The sequence below is a fragment of the Cornus florida genome, unplaced genomic scaffold (genome assembly GCF_030987335.1).
Source record: "Cornus florida cultivar Cherokee Brave unplaced genomic scaffold, ASM3098733v1 CherokeeBrave_3.0.0_Hap2_Chr11, whole genome shotgun sequence".
Classification (NCBI taxonomy): domain Eukaryota; kingdom Viridiplantae; phylum Streptophyta; class Magnoliopsida; order Cornales; family Cornaceae; genus Cornus; species Cornus florida.
Window position 1 is genome coordinate 104,032,681 of NW_026775581.1, and position 21,802 is coordinate 104,054,482.

The following is a 21,802-nucleotide window of genomic DNA, read 5'->3' on the forward strand; positions in this document are numbered from 1 at the left end:
TCCATATGTTTAGTTGTGGAATGAATTTTAATTCCAATGGAATAACCATTCCCACTTTAAATTGCATACCAAACAAATGAATGGTTGGAATGGCCATTCCATTCGTGCACACCAAACGCAACATTATAGTTTTATTTATTAATATTTCATTCATATGAGGCATTGTTTGAACTTTTAGGTGAATGAAATATTAAATTTATTAATTGTTTATTTAGCAGTTGTGTATGTTTATAAAAGATTGTGTATGTTGGTAGATTTCCAAAAGTCGTGTTTAAGAGTCATATCTAATCCTAAAAGAATTTCTGTTGCTAAGAGTCGCCTATTTCTCTATAAATATAGAGGTCTTTTACATTAACAATTATCCAAAACAAAAAAAAGTTCTTCTCCCTGAGTACAAATAACATTGTTTTACATCTCCCTAAAAATTTCATACTTTTTGCATTTGAAGTGCAGTTATTTTTCTTCATATTTATATAATATGTTGAGTTTTTCGAGTGGGTAAATTTCTGCTGATTCGCGAGCAAGTTGAACGCCTGTCCCAGTCTCTCGATAAGTTGTTCTTAATCTTACGATATTTCAATTTCCTGTTACAACCTTATGTATGTACACACATTTTTTTTTGGCCTTAAATTTCTCTGAAATATCTTGGTTTGGTATCATATAAACCACATAATTAAATAAATAACTTCAAACAGCGGCAGATAAAAATATTTGGTATATAATACCACTTGCTACAGATGATATGAATACTGAAAATCCACCCAGCAAAGGCTGCAATCAGTATGGAGACTGTGATATGCATTCATACCATAGGCCAATAATGTTCTTGCAGATCAAACTTTGGTCATGGTATTCAAATATGAAAAAACAACAAGGTTCCTAATTGTAAATATCTTCTGTTGTGTTCGTCTTCAATGAGTCAACTAAAATGGTTTAGTAAGCCAGTGAATAAAGAGGAAAAAGTCCTATATTTTGTAATACTAGGGGAGGCCAAAACAGGAACTGTTTGTGAGTAAGATAGAATTGATACAATCAGCTTTCAAAAGAAGATACGGTCCCCAATTGAGTAGAAACGAAAATGGATTGATTCTTCTGACTGATCCTATACATCTAGGACAACATAGAACTGATTACTTCATGTCATTCGGTCATGTAAAATGGAATCAAAAGACATTTCTCTAACTATAATATAGCAAGCAAATTACACCATCGCTTAATAACTAATCTAGATTGCCATAATATTGTAGGTTTTTTGCAACTTCTTGAAATAATAACTATAACCACAGGACAATTTTTTAGTAATTCAAACGGACCTTAGGGCATCCCGTGAATAAAAAATGTATACCGTAATGCTAAAATTCAAAATTCAAAATTCAAAATTAAATTAAATAACCGAGAAAATAACTGACCTGAATGCACAAACCCAACAGTGGTGAAATTTCTTTCTTCAAATTATCACGAATCAAGCCAAATATCTTCTCTACACAAGCAGTTAATTGTTGTTTAAATAGTATAGCCGGGTACCTCGCTTCCAGAAGGGAGGTACCATCCTCAAATCCAATGTACTTGAAAGGAGATTTCAGAACCTAAAAAGGTGAAACAAACAGAGACCATCAATATATCAGGTTTATCAAATAATAAGCAATAAAGAATTTGGCTATAAAGAAAAGAGTAAATGCAATCATTATGCAACAGACGGTAAATGTAAATATACCATTGACAGAGAACCATTGGGAATGCAAGTGTAATTGTCTACCTTTACCTGACAATTCTAAACATCAAATATATATATATATATATATACGAATTTTACATTTTATGTATGTCAAATGATCAAATCAAGATTTAATGGAACTTATTCATGTTATCACTTTACTGACAAGCAAAAAGAGAGGGGATACACACATGGACTGCAATTTACAAAAAGCATATGATCTAACAAGTGATTATAAGAGTAAACAACAAGCTGTCAAATAATGATATAATTTTTACAAGGACAAGCTTCACTATATAATTGATAATAACATGAGAAGCAATTGTTTCTGAGACATAAAATAAAAAAATTCTAACCCACAACATGAAGGTAAAAAGGAAGTTCAAGAAAATTTTAATTAAGCAGGCAAAAAGAGGGAAAAAACTAATCAAGATTTTGAGTTATATTTCAAATACATCTATATGCATACAAATACAAACATATGCAAATTCGGTTATCTGAACAATTCAGAAATAAGTAGGGGAGATTGCTTGGTGTTATGTTCAAGCTTGAGCTATCAAGCATGAAATAAGAGAAACATTAAGCCGAGAGAAAAGTTATGGGCTCAGAAAGTTACTAGGAATCATGCATCACAATATAATGGAAGTTGTTACAACTATGAGCATCAGAAGATCAAATATAAATATGAAAATGACGACTTCAATTTTTTAAGAATTGATGTGGCATTTAATGCACTGCAGCCTGCAATCAACAATTTAGTTCACTAAAAATCTAGAGGGAAGTAAATAAAAATAAAAACGCGTATGATGTATGCAGCTGTCACTTCATGTACATGCAGTTTGGTACTACATACCAAATGTGCATTCGAATAAGGTAGAAGCCCTGAAATGACAGCAATGGATGGAAATCAACCTAAAGAAGAAAAAAGTTTCAATTTTGGAAAGAGGGTGAAGAGTGGAGTGATGTTCCTCTTAAACACGTAATTATACAAATAACATGTAACTTTATATAAAATAAACTTATTTAACAATAGGAAAACCAAAATCATCTCCTAAGATCCAAATTAGAAAGAAAAAAAAAAAAACCTTCAATACCGGTACTCGGGTAGGTCTGTCCTTATTTTTTAGATAGATCCAAAATATATGCAATTCAATTATGAAAGGAAACAAACTCATGAAAGTATAGAAGCAAAAAATAAACTATCAGTTTGATAAGCTCACTGACACCACGCTCACACTAAACTTGTTCAAATCAATAGATCCTACTTCATCACATTTATGAAATACGGCTAAAAGCAAGGGAAATTGTATTAACACTCCACTTTGTAATCTCATAATCCACTTGGTTTTTCAGAAAGAACATGACATAATTGACCTTTAAAAGCGCTCTCACACTCCACAATTATCCAAAAATTACTCTCCAACTCCATTTTGAGGGGCAATTGTGTCATTTTCTTTATTAAAAATTTCACATGGAGTGCAAGAATTAAAAATGGAGTGTGGAATGTGGATATCACATCCCTAAATAAGACAATCCTTTAGATACATCATTTATAAGAGCATGCTTACATATAAAGAGAAATGTAGCAGAATATATAGTGTATAAATCCCCAGACAACGGGCAACTCATATACACTTTCAGTGCCAATAAAAGTATCCTCCAATACATAGCGATTCAATTGGTACAAAATACATAGAGTAAACTGTCACTGTTTAATTCAGTCTCATATTTTTTAATGTAAAGAAATGTCTATTAATTTATAGAAGTGTTCTTAAATATTGTTTATTGTTCAAAATTAAAGAACATAACATGAAATTCTTTCACTGAATATGTACTAGACATTGAAGGTTGTTTGTGAGAGTAAAATTAAATACACCATACTCTATTATAGAACTAGAGAACTCACTTGAGCAACCCCCCCATTTAGAGTAGAAGAGCCCGCAATACATACAGTAAAGTGTATCTGTTTTATTGCTCAGATATACAAAATTCAGTCTCATACTTTTTGATGTATAGAAATGTCTATTAATGTATAAAGTGTTCTTTATATATTGTAAATTGTTCAAAATGAAAGAACATAACAGGAAATTCTTTCATGGAATATGTGCTAGACATTGAATGTTGTTTGTGAGAGTAATATTACACCATGCTCTAATATACAACTACAGAACTCACTTGAGCAACCCTCCCATTCAGAGTAGAAGAGCCCGCAGAGCGTTGAGAAGATGCAGTCAAGAAGCCGTTGGAACGTAAATTCCTTTGCAGGAGACATAGAAGGGCTGAGGCATTAGACAACCAGTATGGCAAGGTAACATTCTCATCACCGACCTGAAATAACAATTACAGTATAAATCATAAATATACCAGCAACATTTATACTTGATCTATGCTAATGCTACAACAAAGTCAACCCAATTCAAGAAAGTCTTTTCCCAACTACATGGGAGAAATGCATTATTCCCGACAACTACTGAATTCTATCAAAGCCTTATACAGTTAAGGATCAGGTTTGGACTATTGCTAACAAGAAGGCTCATAAAAGTGACGTGTGTAGCAAGACGACCTCTAACAAAGCTCTTTGTCCAAAATAAAGTTTAATTTATAAGGAAGATCAAAGCCTTCCATTAACCACCATATACTCTAAAAGCTTAAGCTATTAGAGAACATGTAACTTTAATATTTAAATCCTCTAACATGCCACCTCACGTGTGACCTTTTTTATATTGTCCAACACGGGTTTCAATTTAAATTATCAGGATGACATTGAGGTTTGAACTCAGTAGCTTTCCTGCGCTGATACCATGTTAACAACCATCTACTCTAAAAGCTTTAGTTATTAGAGAGGGTGCAACTTTAATATTTAAATCCTCAACACCTTAAATCATCCTTTTGTCCAGTTTCCATTTCCTATAAAATGAGGTAAAGACCAGTCACCTAATCTGCCTATTATGGGTAGAGATCTTGCTTCTATTGTGGGCAATTCTGACAAAATGGTCAAATAGGTTGTATCTACAACTCTTGGCTGGCAATATAATCACCCACTGAGAGAGTTTATGAATTTTCCATCACTCCTAGATATGGAGATTAGATGAATACCTAAAGTGGCCTACGAGAGAGTAAAATCTTTAGCAAACACAGGGCTTCCTGATTAGTTCTTTTGAAGGGATATTTTTGCTCTCATTCAGATTTGATTGCAGTCGACGCCTATTAGGTTGCGTTGGCTTGAATTATGGTTTTCTAGCTTCTTTCAATATTGCTGAACTTCATTTTTTCCCTCAAAATGATATCTCATCCTTCTGTCTCTGCACTCCTTGATATCAATAATATATATTCTTTTTACTAGGGATAAATATCAAACATATACTAGGAAAAAAGATAAATATCAAACAAATGATATATATAGAATGTCAGAATACTGTAAGAAACCAAAAAAGAAAAAAGAAAAGAAAAGAACAACAATGAAGGGAAAGAAATGCTGAATAGTCCTATAAAAGAAAGCTACCTTCAGGACATCATTGATACCCTCAATAATGTAGTCAAATATAGATGTCCTCTCAGACTCAAAGGCATGCCAATGAAGAAGGCATCTGTATATTACACAAGCTGCCACTGGTTTACCACCTTTAAACCCCAAATCCTCTTTAATACACTTTGAGAGAAATTCATGGTTCTCCTGTATGATAATTTCAATTTTCAATCCGATATAAAAATGTAGCATAGAGATAACACACACAACAACAACAACAACAATAATAAAAATAGTAATAAGCAACAAGAGAATAAAACCTGATGCCTTTCAACAGTTAACTTTGTACGACGTGAATCTGATAATCCTTGTGAAAAAGGTGCTATGAGCTTTGTGGGAGTGGGTGATTCCTGCATCAAAGATGATAGATCTGTAAGAATAAAAGCATAAAATTTGGTGCAGAATTAATAGATGGACTAACAGATCAAATCTTACAAAAACAGGCTTCCGATCAGTAAAGTGGAGAGGGAGTGCACCACCAGAGTACTTCTGTTTAATCAGAAAATAAGACTTAATCATAAATCTAATTAACTATGTACAAGTCAACCACTCCTAGAATTTTTTTCTACAAAAATTATCTGTGACAGTAAAGGGAGAGCAGAACAAGTAACCTGTTTTAAAACTCTTAACCTACTAGAAGGTTGCAAACTGCAAAATATATGAACATACATACATGCATCTCTGAATGAATCTAGCATGTATGAAGGGATAAGTCAATACTTACATCTAAAAATGGCTTGGCAAAACCAGGGTGGTTGCTCCTTGGAGATGCATTCAATGCTTTTTGACGCAGGACATGATTCTCATCATCTAAATTTGAGAGCTTCTCCTCCAAACTACAATTGCAAATAAATTAAGAAATGAAAATGGATATGAAATAGGTTCAAGAATTTTATAGATACATTTGAAGATCAGATAATCAAAAAATATAGATTCAAAGAAGTTTTGACATCTGGAATTACTTATAGAAGCAGTTAAATAGATGCTTTGTAACTAGGGAAAAAAATAAGATGCTTCGTAAAAGTTCAATGGATAAAAATAAAACATACAGGAGACCCCCAAAACCAAGCAGTGTCGATAGGACAACAGTGAAGTCATCTAGTAAATTGAACAAATTCTTTGAATAAAAGAATTGATAGCTATTGATCACCATAAATCTTTTAAGAATGAAACAATACCTTCTCAAATTCAGCTGAAGTTGTGAACATGTTTGTTCAACTTCCCTCAGCTTTTCAATGGTTTTATTAGAATCTTCTTTAGCCTTGACAAGTTCGCACTCGAGCACTGAGTTCTTTTTCTCCAAGGTATTCAAAGAACTCTGCAGAAAAATGACTAGGTTAATTTCTAGGGATTAACTTCCCAAATAGAAAGCAGTGGTATAAAAAATTAACACAAAAAGATCATAAAATTTTAAATAGGGTCAATTTCTAGGGATTAACTTCCCTAATAGAAGGCAGTGGTATAAAAAATTAACACAAAAGATCATAAAATTTTAAAAAGGAGCTTCTTCAAAGAATAGACTTCCTATTAAAATAGCATGATATTGTAATGCATTGGGCGAACTCCATAAAAATATGGAATCTAAGAGTCTTCTTTTCAATAGTCATTCTAAGTTCATGTAATCAGGAAAGATGGTATAGGAAACTTAAATTTATTTAATCAGGAAATATGGTATGGAAGGGTACAAAGGCAAGGAAAAGAATGCTCTTCAGACTAATTGTTGCAAGTGTCCCATAAGAAATAGTCGAACCAAATCTGTTAATTAAGTGAAAACTAAGAAGCTATACAGGAATAAGAAGCACAACGTTATGGTTGACTTTAAGATATAATCAAATCAAGAGTAAGTGATAAAGAAGAAGAAGAAGAAGAAGAGGAAGACGAAGAAGAAAAAGAGAAGAAAGCAAATGAGAGAAAAAGAGAGAGAGACGAGGAATGAGAGAAAGAATGAAAGAATACTTTCATCCTTCCACCACATTCTATTTATAATAACAAGTTTCAGAAATTACACATAAGCCCCAACATTATATAAGTAATAACAAATAAGCCCCTGACAACAGTTACAACAAGACAAATTGTAGAACTGTCGAAAAGATTAAATCAGAAAAAAAAAAAAAAAATTAGTTATGTGGCACACCATACCCATCAATGCCATATTGATACTTTTAGTGCATTAAGAAAATGCAAGCCGTAGAACACCCAATATGGTTAAGGCCTTGGTGATGATTATTGACATATGTATGGCTACTACCCATCAAGAACATATAAATACTTCTAGTGCATGAAGAAAAAACAAGCAATAGAACACCCAATATTTTTAGGGCCTTGCTGAAGGTTATTGAATAACGTATGATTACTATGGTTTTCTAATGATTCCTGAAAATATTTTTGGATTAACAGATTATGTCCAGAAATCTGTCTAAATCTTTGTCCAGTATTAATGTGAGATCCAGAAATCCATATTTCAGCAAATGCATAAGTTCACTTCCCATCCTAAAAGAAAATTTAACATCTGATTTTTTAGGACAACTGTTTTACGTGTTATGAACAGGAAAACTTTTATATAGGGGGTTTAATTGTTCTTGCCATACCTATACAATTCCCTTCACATCATTTCACCGAATAAAAAAAGGTAATATAGCCATTCTGGCCCTTCTTAATTAAGGGTGCTGGGAGAGGCAGACTAGAAACAATTTTAACCTCTGGTTTTAGTTGCAAAAAGTGGCTGCTCTTGTAAATTATTATTTTTTTTTATAAGTAAAAATTTATATATAAAAAACGCTCAAAAGGGGAACGGATCCCAAAGAAACACAAAGGCCAAAAAAAGCCTCAAGCCTTCAAAGAGGCCAAAAAAGAAACAATCTCCTCTAAAGATCTATAATCTCTCCCTGAAACCCAACAAAAAAGAGTGGAAATAATAGAGAACTTAAGCAAAGAGAAAGGCTTCTCCTTTCCATCAAAATATCTCCGATTTCTCTCCAGCCAAATGCACCACCAAATCCAAAGAAGAGTAGCCCTCCAGGCATCTCGAATGAGAGCCCAACTGAGAAGCCTCTCCAAGCCTCAATCAACCCTCTAGTGGAACAAGGCATAACCCAGGGAACTCCAAACAAACCAAACATCAAAACGCAGCAGTCTCGGGCCATACTGCAGTGCAACAGAAAATGATCAACTGTCTCCTCATCACGCAAGCACAAGTAACAACGGTTAACCACCACCTGATTCCTCCTCCTCAAATTATCCTGGGTTAACATCTTTCCCAAAACAGAAGTCCAAGTAAAGAAGGCCACTTTGAGGGGGGCCTTAGAACGCCAAACAGACTTCCAAGGGAAGGGGCCCCAAGCATAAACTGTAAGGCACCTGAAAAAAGACCTAACCTCGAACCGACCCTAAGAGTTAGGAATCCAAAGCCAACCATCCGAATCCCCATCTCTGATCACTTGGCTATACAAAACCTCCAACAAACGAGAAACGTCCTCTATCTCCCAATCCTCAAAATGCCTCCTAAACTGAACATCCCAAGTCAGTCTCTAGTTATCAAGATGATAACAGTCAACCACCATGGCCTGTATAGGAGAAGCAATCCTGAAGAGCCGAGGGAAAGAAAGAGTAAGAGAAAGCTCCCCACACCAAACATTCTCCCAAAATCTAATCCTATACGAAAGCAAACATGATTGCAAAAATCCTCCCACCCCTTCCGAATGAAGGTCCAAACCCCCACCCCCTAGGGCCACGCACCTCAAGAGAACTCCACCCTCCACTGTTCTCTCCAAATTAGCAAGCGATAACTCTCCTCCAAAGCCAATGCCTCTCAACCCCAAACCTCCAAAGCCATTTCCCGAGGAGAGCCTTATTGAAAGGCAATAACCTCCTAAGCCCTAAACCTCCTCAACGAATCGGACGAGACACACCTGCTCCCAATGAACCAGATGGTACTTGAACTCCTATCCTCCCCCCTCCCCCCAAAAAAAAAGAAAATTGCGGAGCAACCTCTCAATTCTCTCAGCCACAGAAGAAGGAATTTGAAAAAGAGATAAAATAAGTAGGGAGGCTAGAAAGGGTACTCTTGATCAGCGTGACCCTTTCTCCCTTAGAGAGATACTGCTTCTTCCAATCCGCTCCTCTCAAATCTATCCACAATCGGGTCCCAGCACCCCACACATCTCGAAGGGGCTCCCAGAGGCAACCCTAAGTAAGAAATGGGGAAAGAGCCAGTGCGACATCCAAGAATCTGAGCAAACATCTTGATCTCAGGGACCTCCCCAACCGGAACCAGAACGCTCTTTCCTACATTCTCCTTAAGCCCAGAAACAACTTGGAACCAAATCAAAACACATCTCAAATACCTCACTTGGGACGCATCAGCATCACAAAGAACTAAAGTATCATCGGCAAACATCAAGTGGGAAATTTCCAACTGACTAGCAACATCTCTGCCCACCCGAAAAACTCTCAAAAACCCCAACTCAACAGCTCTCTTCAACAATCTACTAAGAGCCTCATCACAAAAAAGAAAAGGAAAGGAGAAAGCGGATCCCCTTGTCTCAATCCCCTCGAACTAGAGAAAAACCCCGACGGAGCACCATTCACAAAAAATAGAGAAACGAGCACTAAAGAAACAAAAATGGATCCATCTCCTCCATCGCTCACCAAACCCCATCCTCTCCAATAAGTGGAGGAGGAAGTTTCAATTAACATGATCATACGCCTTCTCTATATCCAGCTTGCACAAAACACCCGGAATCCCACTGCTCAATCTGAAGTCCACACATTCGCTAGAAATAAAAACTGAATCCAAAATCTGACGACCTCCCACAAAAGCATTCTGAGAATGAAAAATAACACCATCCAGAACCGTCCCCAACCTTAAAGCCAAGACTTTTGCAATCAACTTGTAAAAGCAACCCCCAAGCTAATAGGGCGAAAATCCCTAAAATCCAGCGCCCCTCCCTTTTTCGGAATGAGAGCAATAAAAGTGGCATTCAAACTTTTCTCAAAAGAGCCCCGAGAATGAAAGGCGTGGAAAGAACCCATCACCTCCTCTCAAACCACCTCCCAGCACTCCAAGAGGAATCTCATTGAAAAACCATCAGGACATGGGGCTTGATCCCCATTACAGCTCTTCAAAGCGGTCAAAACTTCCTCCTCAGAAAATGGCTCCTCCAAAAATAGAGCACTCCTCACTCGAACTAGAATCAAAATGGAGCCCTGCAAGAAAAGGTCGCCAACCAGAAGGTTCAATGAACAACTTCGAAAAATACTCAACAAAATCTTTACAAATGTCCTCCTCCTTACAAAACACCTCCCCATCCACCCGAATCCTCCCAATGTGATTGCCCCTTCTATGAGCATTGGCAAGTCTATGAAAGAACTTCGTGTTTTTGTCACCTTCCTTGAGCCACAACGCTCTAGACTTTTGCCTCCACGAAATCTCCTCCATGATAGCAATCTCAGCAAACTCCGCCTGACACTCCTCCCTCCTAAGCTTCAAGGAATCCGCGAAAATACCCTGACCCTCCAAATTCTCATGCTCGGCAGCCATGCATTCTACCAGTACACCAGGCAATGGCCCCTAAAACGAATTATTGAAAATAAGTTTCTTTAGGGAGTAGGACAATATTTTCTCCTTGTTGGAAGTTATTTCTCCTACTTTTATTTTTTAACAAAATTCAGCTATAGGGAGAAAAGGAAAAGGAAAGACTTCAATAACAGACAAAAACTCACCCATTAAGGATAAAGATTACACCCACCTCAAGAAACATCAAGGATTAAAGGTTATTAAGGACAGCATCCCAAGGAATGGAGTCGTACACCTTGCAAATATCTAACCTAGCACAAAGGACCAGCTCATGAGCCAGAAGAATGTTTTCACTGATGTTCTTTAATGAAAGCCGACTGATGGGGACCCATCAACTCGTCAAGCACTTCCCTAAGCCGATTCCCAATTTTATTTATTTTTTAAGATTTTCTTTACCAGCACATTGCACAATGAGTTGCCACTTCTTTTTCATTCATTTCCTAACACTTGTGTAATAGTTTGAACTCCCCTTTGATCAACATTTTTTATTTCCTGTGTATTTTAAGAAGCATTACAGCAAACCAAAAGGTTCACATTAGATAATAGCATCAGTTGGACAAGCATTAACAAAATAGTTGACCATTCAGCACATTGTATTTGCGGTTGATAGGGTTTTATCAATTCAACCGGAACAATATTTGAAGAGCTCACTTGAGTCCGTACGGAAACAACCAAATCCTCAAACGCAAACAGGATCGTTTATCATCGTAATATCCCAAGACCTAGAGGGGGTGGATAGGTCAAGAAGGAACAATTACCAATTTTCAACAATTTAAACATTAAAAGACAGAATTGATATATAAAACTCTGATACCACTTTAAGTCAAATCAATCAATTCAGTTCCTTGATGATGCAATTGAAACAACTCTATAAATAAAAATAACAAGATTAACTTTTATAATCTAAAAATTGCTTTAAAACAATTAAATAAACTCATAAGCTTGATTGATTAATATATCAAAAGCATATAACTTAACATTCCTATCATTCAATCGTGCTTGATAAATTAAACAAACTCATCAACATGAATATTTAAAGCAACATAAAGTGTAATGAGTAAGGTTAGAATGCACACAAGATTTTACGTGAAAAAACCTACCCAACTGATAAGTCAAAATTTCAGAGGACCTAGTCCAGCAAATTAATCCACTATGAAGAAAGAGATACAACCCTAGATCCGTTCAACACCCATGAACTCTAGTCCTATCTTCAAACTCAGCAAAGCACCAAATCTTCACATTAAGAAGATCTCTTAAGGTCGTCCTTCAGCCAATCCATCTAACAGCAGTTCAGTGGAATCGAACTCTGCGTCTTTGAAAATATGATTGTGAGTCTCTTCGGTATCCGCAGCAACAGTGTCAATACTTACCATTCATCAAAATCACCATGACTAGTGTGAATGATGTATGATGAAAAACAAATCGATGCACTCACTCTTTCAAACTCACAAGATAAACTCTCGTATGTATGAACATATGAAGAACATGAAGTTTTCACTCTTGTGGTTAAAGAAATAAACAATAAAATAAACAAACATCTATGAATGGCGTGGATTCATAAACTGAAACCCTCAATGCATATAAAGTGTGTATGTGTTTTTCTCTTGATATTCGCACACCATGGCGTGGATTCATAAACTAAAACCCTCAATGCATATAAAGTGTGTATTCATTTTTCTCTTGATATTCACACACATTTTAGGGTTTATAGAAACTCTGCATTTATGGGCAATCATAGGACAACTTTCCATAAATTAAATAACGAAACAATTTAGTGACCAATTATTCAGATATCGCCTTTTTCCGCTTTTGTCGATCGATACCCATACAGGGGTCGATCGATCAAAGTTTAAGGGTGCTTTGATTGAACCCTACCTGGAGTAATTATCGATCAATACTTTGATCCATCAATGCTTCATGCTGCATGGATCGAAAGTTCAATTTTAACAGTAAAATGATATAATAACCCTCGATGGATCTGGGAGTGCAAACTCAGTTTAAAAGCTGCAAAACTGAATTTGCAAATTGAACATGCATATTCAAAACTATGTTTATGGATGACCAAGTAAGTTTAGAAAACTTTGAAACTCGATTAAGTAAATATGTATGCATGATCCTAAATGGTGGAGATGATTGTTCGAGTATATTTACTTTATAACCTTATTTTGCTGAAGAAGTTGAATTTGTCCTTTGTGGGAGTAGAAACTTCATCCAAACACTTCACATATGATCCAACCATCACTTCTAAACATAAATCATCACTTCTAAAAAACTTTGAAGAGTACGGAACTGAATGACCATAGTCAAGAATTACATTTGTATGTTTTGGTCTACGAAATTAGCCAACACTTAGACTATAAACTTTATAATCCTAACAGCGATGTATGCTGCACACCATATTCTCCAGATCTATTTCCAGCTAGCAAAAACCAACTCTAAACAAAATCATTATTCTATCAATAATCACCACAGAATGATCTCAAAATTATGAAAGGATTTGCAAACTACTGAGGTAAAAATGATATGCCAAATTCAAATTATCCCACTCCAAGTTTTTTAGGTTTAATATGAGTTTTTATAAACAAAGATGCAGAGCAAATCAATATTCAAAATCTTAAAAATAATTTCAACCAAAACCTTGTTTTTTGCACATGCAAAATTTTATCAGCAGAGAGAAAAAAAAGGGGAAAACAGAACCATGGCAAAGCAAACAAGGAAATGGAGACTCAATAAGCATATCCAAATGAGAATGACTGGCCAATGAGTGGGATCTGGCGGACAGCAGGTGATGTATGACAGCTAGGTCACCGAAAAAATAAACAGAACGGCTAAATTATGAATCGAAGTAAATATACCATATACCTTTACGATGTAGATACAAGTAGACACAATAAAGATAAAATGGTTAATCTCATTCAAAACAGTTTCGCATAGGTGGCACTGTGAGTAATTTAGTATTAGGTCTTCCAGCTGTTTACTCATTAAGAGCACATAATTTATTAAATTCAAACCAATGAAAGTGAAAAATGTTGTCACCTTCAAAAATGCGCTTTCATTTCGCAGTTCAGCCATCACAACGACTTCTCTTTCCAAAGCAGATTTCTCTCTTGCTGATAATTCTAACTGATTTTGAAGCACTGCATTCTTGTTGCACTCATTAACTGTGGCCAACTTAGCAGCATCTAACTCAAGACTTAAAGATTCCACTGTCTTCTGAAGTTTCGAAATTTCCAGTAATTTAGCATCTTCACTAGAAACCTGCACTCCAGAGTGTTGCCATTAGGGTAGAGTTCCATGTAGCAGTCAAACAATCCATGAAGTAGCTTGAATGCTAACGGAGGGGCGTAGAAAAAATAGAAAATGAGTTTTTAAAGCAAGAAAGAGGACAGCTAGCTTGCTGCAAACCAATCCAACATAAATTGTGGAAGGAAGAGATTAAACATTTCAATGCAATTGTAGTGAAATAAGGAATTAGGAAAAGTGGCTACAAAACAAAAAGCTTATTTGATTTTTTCATGCTTAGTACTTGGAAAGAATTAGATATGGACTAAATTGATAAAATAAACTAATGACATAATAGAACAAGGACAACATCCTAATAACCAAAGATCATACTAGCTAATATACCCAATGACAGCAGCTACGATATTTACCCTTAGTTTTTTTTCCAAATGCAACCTCCATGTAAGATCTTCCAATTGCTTCTCAAGTTTACTCTTCGCCAAGCGCAATGCGCCTGCCTCATTAGCTTCCTGCATAAAATAAATAGATGAAGTATGACACTTCAAACTATAACCAAAAAGTATGACATCATATTAAAATCATGCAAATATTGCATAAACCATAAGTGCTTAAAAACTAAATCTGTTATAAACCTCTATATGAAGAACTTCACTCTATTAAGTACGCGTTACCAGAAATGATCTCGTTTCTTTTCCCTCAATCAAAAGGACCCAAAGCATATTTAGTATGCATTAATGAAGCAAATATAATTTTGAAACCCAATGCTTATTGAGGGCACAATCCTTATTACCTTTCATTTTGGTATAGCCACTATATTCAACAGTCATTCTAACAAATTTTAGTGTTACCATGATAGTTAGTGACAAAGCTTTTAATAATCGTATGTGCTCACAAAATCAATGTGTACATAGCTGTGTGTTGTCGTCGTTAATTGCTGTACAGACTATTTCCTTTTGGCTAAAGCATGTAATAAGAACTCCAATGACGGCTTCTTGTCAGTTCAAAGCTTTACAGAAAGTAACCCAGCCAAGGTTTTCATGACACTCAATTAGGTATATTTTACTTTCTCGAACGGGATGACATCATTATCTAGCCACCATTAATATTACTCCTCAAGTCAAAGTTCTATCTATCTCTCCTGTGGATTAAAGATAAAAATACAGGGACCGCCTTGCCTCCTGCTGCATCAAAGACAATTGTTTCCCAATAATTGTAAAAAAATTCAGAAAGCAATATCTTCCAGATTTTCTGTAATCTGACATGGCAAATATACGAAATCTGATGATATCCAGATTCAATAAAACTATACTTAAAGTTTCATGCAATAATATAAAGTACTCAAAATACGCAAATATTCAGCTTTTAATTCGGAACCATGATTTCTTAAAGTTGTCTTAAGCATTGTTATCCACTTCATACCTATCATTTACCTTACAGATTTACTATACCAATATGTTCCCCTAACAAGCAGCCTTTTCTAACAGAATTTCAATCTTAAAAGGAGCCAAAATTACTACTGACTTCACTCTGCCTCCACAGCGCGCTCATAATAGGGATTTGTTTGCCTAACAGGGGAAATTTCCTGTTGGCTACAAATGCCTTACAAGATAAAAGCTTACTCAGAGTGTGTTACAGTTCATATTTATCAGTGAACATTTCATGTAGAAGAATGTAAAAATATCCACACAATGACCTGTACAAAAATATGCAATCACCACATATAAAACATTATTATCAAGCTTTTGGTAATAAATAGGTCTATCATATATAGTTTAAGAAATTCAGACAAATCACTGTCATGTTCACTTGTACCAAACATGATTTGCAATTTTAATGAGATCTTCACTTCTTTATATGAAACAACCAGAAAAATAATAAAAACCAAACGGGAGAGAAAACAGCATCTAGTTTAAGTGGTATCACAGATGACCCATAAGGAGAGGTGCAACACTCAACTAACAGTTGGGAAATGAATGCGAGTGTCATGCTTATCACCAGAAAAAAAGAGATTAATTGAAGCCAAATACTAAGACACCCTACGAAATATCTCTCATGGTTTAATAGAAAGAATAATTAAAAATATCTTAAAATTATTTTTCAAAGAAATACAAGAGAATAATTTACCCCAAAAATAAAAACAGAGAGAGAGAGAGAGAGAAAGAAGAATTAAGTAAATTTGATTCCAAGTGGCGACAAAGAATAAATACTAGGCTATTCAACAAATACTGGGGATTATCGGGTATATAATCTGAGAATAAATCAGTTATGGAATCAGCCAATGTGGCAGAGATGATGAAAATTTCAATAAAAATAAAGACAAAGATACAGATGATTGCATTGAAGCTTTCATTCCAAATCTAAAAACTCTACTTTATTCCAACATAAAACTAAATCTAGGACCCTTGAAAATGAATATTATTCTGAGATTAATAAAGTTTCTTTTACCTGTTTAAGTCGCCGGAACTCTTTTTTTGCCATTTTCCGCCTCCAAAGACATTGTATTGCTATAATATTAGTTTGCCGATGACGGAAAGCTGAGCGCACCGTGCACATCCTCCACGCAGCCTACGAGATTATGTTAAATGCCAGGAAAGGATGAATGAGCTTTTAGGTCATCTAAAACAGACTAACAACTACTTTGAAGACAATACACAAGAAAATGAAAGTGATCCAACCAAAAAAGAAAAAAGAAAGTTGCCCCAACAAAAATGATTTTGGGTAAAGTTGAAGTGATCCCCCAAAAAACAAAAACAAAAAAATAAATAAAAGAAAAAAAGAAAAAAAAAATTTGCACCAACAGAATGATTTTATGTGTAATAAAGATATATAAAGTCAAATAATTTCATTTTATGGGTAAATATTAGATGGGCTTTTCAAATCAAATCATGAATTATCATAACTTTCACCAAAATGTATGCATGTCACCCTGTTTGCAATAAAACACACGTCATATAAAGAGCATAGCAGAGAGTGATAATGCAAGAGCAAAGTATATTTAATGCTACATAAGATGCAAAATGCAAGGGACAAGTACTTCTCTATAGTACATAACCTAACTTATAACATTAATAACATTAACTTTTTGCACACCCATGTCATCATTTTTCTGAAATTCCTAAGATACAGTGTACATATATATATATAATTTTAAATTGTGGGTTTCACATTTCTTCACCATTGATATCTTTGATCAATGATCACATAGTTTACAAAATTCGAATTGTCAAGCAAGATGCTCACACTCTACATGAGTAGAGATTGCTGTTTCACATAATTATTTATTATGATTCAAGGTTCGATGAGGGGTAAGAATACCTAACATGGACAATAAGTAATATTGGATATTGATAAATCTAAGGATATGCTAGCATATACCCCATGTGATCCATCATATAATTAAGAGAACCTTTGCTTTTGTTTGATGCAATTGGGAGGCAATTTCCAACCATAGCAAGCAGGAATTCAAATGTGAACTATAGGGTACATTCTATCCACCTTACTTGTTGCTGTGTTCATTTATTTGCTTCTTTCAATCAATACTTTCACTTCTAGAGGACCTCTCACCCTTCTTTTGAACTCCATTCTCAATCAATAGAAGTCCCTTTTTCCTACCCCTAAAAGGCTAGATGCAAATTTTTATGTGTTTTGCTCGAATAGAGCAGGATCGATTAGCCGAATCCTTCACTTCCTCATTTTAAATTGCAGTCAATTTTCTATCAACTATGACATTTATACATTCACAATTCAAGAATAAGCAAACAACTTTGAGTTGATTTCCCTTCAACTAGCTTTACTAGTATCATTGCCAAAGGTATGCAATGATTTAGACTGCAGATTTCAATATCTAATTTTGGTTTAATTTAACCATATATTTAACTTCAGATTTATTTAATGTGTAACTAGGCCAGGATGTAATACATGAAAACAAACTTTTGGTTTTTTTAACTTGTGTAAGAAGGAACAAGAAAATTTGTCATATACTCTACATATAAACACATTAGAATAGTAGCAAAAGTAAAATACCGAAATCCAAGACAAGTTCACCTGAATTCGAGTAGCAGCTCTATGCTCCTTTCTGTGCAAAAATATTCGACGGGTTGAAAAACAACGGATACTCGATTGCATCAATACAGCACAAGAGTAAATCTGAATATAGGCATGCCTTAATAGCCACCTGCGGACATATTTTTGTATTGAAATAGCAGCTGCTGCCTCTCGTAATGCTGCAAACATACTTCGTGCAATATGGCCTGCAAAAGGAAAAGAAAAAAAAAATCAAGCACCAAGACACAAATATATACACTCTCAAGTCCTACACTTCATGGACATTTCCATAATTTAAAAACAAATTCATTTTTCTGGACAATTTAGCTGATGCATCCCACTTTGTCAACACATCGTAGATTCACAGTACATATCTTATATTAAACAAACACATATAAGAATAGTGTCCAAATTTTTTTCTACGAGAAAATTGACATTATACCAAGTCAAGGAAGCAATGAAACTCCTCATATATGATAAGAATATAATTGCAATGGCAAAGGTAGAATAGTAGAATAAAAAATATAAATAAAAAAATCATTGTTATGATATAAGCATATCATCTTCAAAACTATGTAATCCTTGGAATTAAAATTAATAAATAAATAAAGTTCAATAATTGTCTTTTGAAATAGATGTTTATAAATAGAAGTTTATATCTATACATTTCCGTGCCTATGTCCTACTTTTTTAGGATTCGATGTGCCGGCATATCTGGTGCCATATTGTGTCTGTGCATGTGCTACTTAGGTAAGAAACAATGGAGAAGAACAATATGGTAATTTCCGTGACTCTTTGGGTGTTTTCTGAAGGAGAAAGCAAGCATACAAATGATTATGTCAATCACTAGAACATATACGAGTATGATGTCAAAGTAAAAAGCTCTAGTGGAGATCGTTTTGGTATTAGCAGCGGAGTGCACAAAGATTCTCATTGAGGTGGTGCGGTGCAGTGGCAGTAGATGACAGATGACAGATTGCTTCAATGGTGGGGCACACTAACGGTGGCAATGGTTGTACTTTTTATCGATAACCAACAAAAAATCATTTTCTCCCACCTACCGTACTATAGTGACATCCGCTACCAGGCACACTCTTTCTGAAGAAAACAGAAGAAAAAAACAAATTTTCTAACAGCAGTGAGAAAGACTAGGGTTGCTCAATCACAGTTGGAGCCAAGATTTCCCAACGGAAATCTGGGAAAAGCCAGAATTGTTTATAAAGTGATAATAAATCAAAATTATACTATAAGACTTGGTTACAGCAGATAAATAGGGATGTCCATTTTATATTACAACTATTAATGACACTGCACTTTTCTGGACATCAATAACATCTTTTACCATTCCCATGACATCTTCAGATTCCCATACCAATATTACTGCTTGATAAACTTTGACTAGACACTTTTCAAGACAATTAATTATTTGCATCACCTCAACATAATGCTTTTCAAAAGCCATAACCACAAGACTAACAGGAATGCTTTTCTGCATCTCCACCTTTCTGTACAATTCTTATTCAACCAAAAGAAGACCAGTCTTGAAACAAAAATAACTAAATAATATATAACTACAGGAACCTGATATCAGCCACTTCATAAATAAATAAAAACAACTGAGCCCTAAATATTATCAGTTCACCCAAAAACCGAAGACCTCCCCAATGGCCGAACCTTTACCTCACCAGTCAAAACCCAACAAGTTATATTTAGCAGCATAATACCTTCAATTTTTTTTTTTTTTTTTTTTTTTGATAAATAAAATTTTAATAAAAAACGCTCAAAAGGGGAGTAGATCCCAAGAAAAATACAAAAGACCACAAAGGCCTTAAGCCTTCAAGGAGGCCAAAAAGTCAACAATCTCCTCCAACGATCTATGATCTCTCCCTGAAACCCAACAAAAAAAGAGTGGAAAAAATCGAGAATTTAAGCACCGAAATCGACATCACCTTTCCTTCAAAATATCTCCTATTCCTTTCAAGCCAAATACACCACCACACACAAAGCGGCATAGCCCTCTACGCATCCTGACAATGAACCCCCACAGGGCAACCTCTCCACGCCTCAATCAACCCTCTAGCGGATCTTGGCATAACCAAAGAAAACCCAAATAAGCCAAGCATCAAATCCCAACACTCTCCAGCTAAAGAGCAATGAATGAGAAGGTGATTCACTGATTCCTCATCACGAAGACACATATAACAACGATTAACCGCCACCTGACTTCTCCTCAAATTATCCAGGGTTAAGATCCTACCCAGAACCAAAGTCCACACAAAGAAAGCCACCTTGAGAGGAGCCTTAGAACGCCAAACAGACTTCCAAGGAAAACGAACTTCAAGATCAAAGGAGAGACACCTGAAGAAAGACCTCACCTCAAAACGCCCCTGGGAGTTTGCAACCCAAGACCAACAATCCGAATCCTCCACCATAATCCTCTGGCGATACAACAGCTCCAAGAAACGAATGGACTACTCGATATCCCAATCTTGAAAGAAACGCCTGAATCGAACATCCCAAACCAATCTCCCAATATCAAGATGATAACAGTTAACCACCATGGCCTGCCTATCTGAAGCAATCATGTAAAGCTGAAGAAAAGCGAGAGCGAGAGGAACATCTCCACACCACACATCCTCCCAAAAACAAATCCTCCTCCCATCTCTAAGACAAAACCGAATGTGTTTGTAAAATTCATCCCAACCCTTCCGAATAAATTTCCAGACCCCCACCCCCAGAGGATCCCTTACTTCCAGAGAACTCCACCCTCCTCTCATCTCCCCAAGACGACAAGCCACAACCCTCCTCCAAAGCCAATGTCTCTCCACACCAAACCTCCACAACCATTTCCCAAGTATTAAAAGGCACCAATCTACGAAGACCCAACCCACCTTTCCGAATTGGCCTGCAAACCTGTTCCCATCGCACCAAATGAAACTTAAACTCATCACCTCTACCACCCCACAGAAAATTACACTGCAACCTCTCAATCCTCTCCGCAACTGAAGAGGGAATCTGAAAAAGAGAAATAAAATAAGTGGGAAGACAAGAGAGGGTGCTCTTAATTAGAGTGACCCTGCTGCCCTTGGAAAGATACTGCTTCTTCCAACCCGCCAACCTTCTCTCAAATCTATCCACCACTGGGTCCCAAATCCCCATACACCTCGAAGGAGCACCCAGAGGCAAACCTAAGTAAGAAATGGGAAATGAACCAGTACGACAACCAAGAATGTCAGCAAAAGCCTCAATCTCAGGAACCTCCCCAACCGGCACCAAAACACTCTTGCCCACATTCACCTTAAGGCCTGAGACAACTTGGAACCAAATCAAAACACATCTCAGATATCTGATCTGGGACACATTCGCATCACAAAGAACTAAAGTATCATCAACAAACATCAAATGAGAGATCTCCAACTGAGAAACAGTATCCTTGCCCACCCAAAAGCCCCTCCAAAGACCCAACTCGGTAGCCCTTCTCATCAATCTACTAAGGGCCTCCATCACAAACAAGAACAAGAAGAGGGAGCAAGGATCCCCCTGTCTCAAGCCCCTTGAGCTAGAGAAAAAACCGGTAAGAGCACCATTAACAAGGATCGAAAAGCGAGCACGGAAATACAAAAATGCATCCATCTCCTCCACCTCGAAACCCATCCTCTCCATCAGGTAAACAAGGAAGCTCCAACTAACATGGTCTTGC

The 21,802-nt window shown here is 35.9% G+C and overlaps 1 protein-coding gene across 2 annotated transcripts in view; it reads right to left on the reverse strand.

Moving 5' to 3' along the window:
- Window positions 1-21,802, reverse strand: part of LOC132284530 (myosin-15) — a 66,858-nt gene that overhangs the window by 8,965 nt on the left and 36,091 nt on the right. For both annotated transcript variants that reach the window (XR_009472305.1, XM_059786637.1), the window contains exons 20-30: window positions 18,103-18,308; window positions 16,504-16,623; window positions 14,469-14,567; window positions 13,852-14,073; window positions 6,419-6,558; window positions 5,965-6,076; window positions 5,676-5,729; window positions 5,501-5,590; window positions 5,217-5,387; window positions 3,890-4,042; window positions 1,410-1,586 (exon numbers count right to left, since the gene is read on the reverse strand). Coding sequence is in view for 1 of the 2 variants with exons in the window: in XM_059786637.1 (XP_059642620.1) it covers window positions 1,410-1,586; window positions 3,890-4,042; window positions 5,217-5,387; window positions 5,501-5,590; window positions 5,676-5,729; window positions 5,965-6,076; window positions 6,419-6,558; window positions 13,852-14,073; window positions 14,469-14,567; window positions 16,504-16,623; window positions 18,103-18,308 (1,544 nt within the window). In the remaining variant the exon portion in view is untranslated. The remainder of the gene's footprint in view (window positions 1-1,409; window positions 1,587-3,889; window positions 4,043-5,216; window positions 5,388-5,500; window positions 5,591-5,675; window positions 5,730-5,964; window positions 6,077-6,418; window positions 6,559-13,851; window positions 14,074-14,468; window positions 14,568-16,503; window positions 16,624-18,102; window positions 18,309-21,802) is intronic.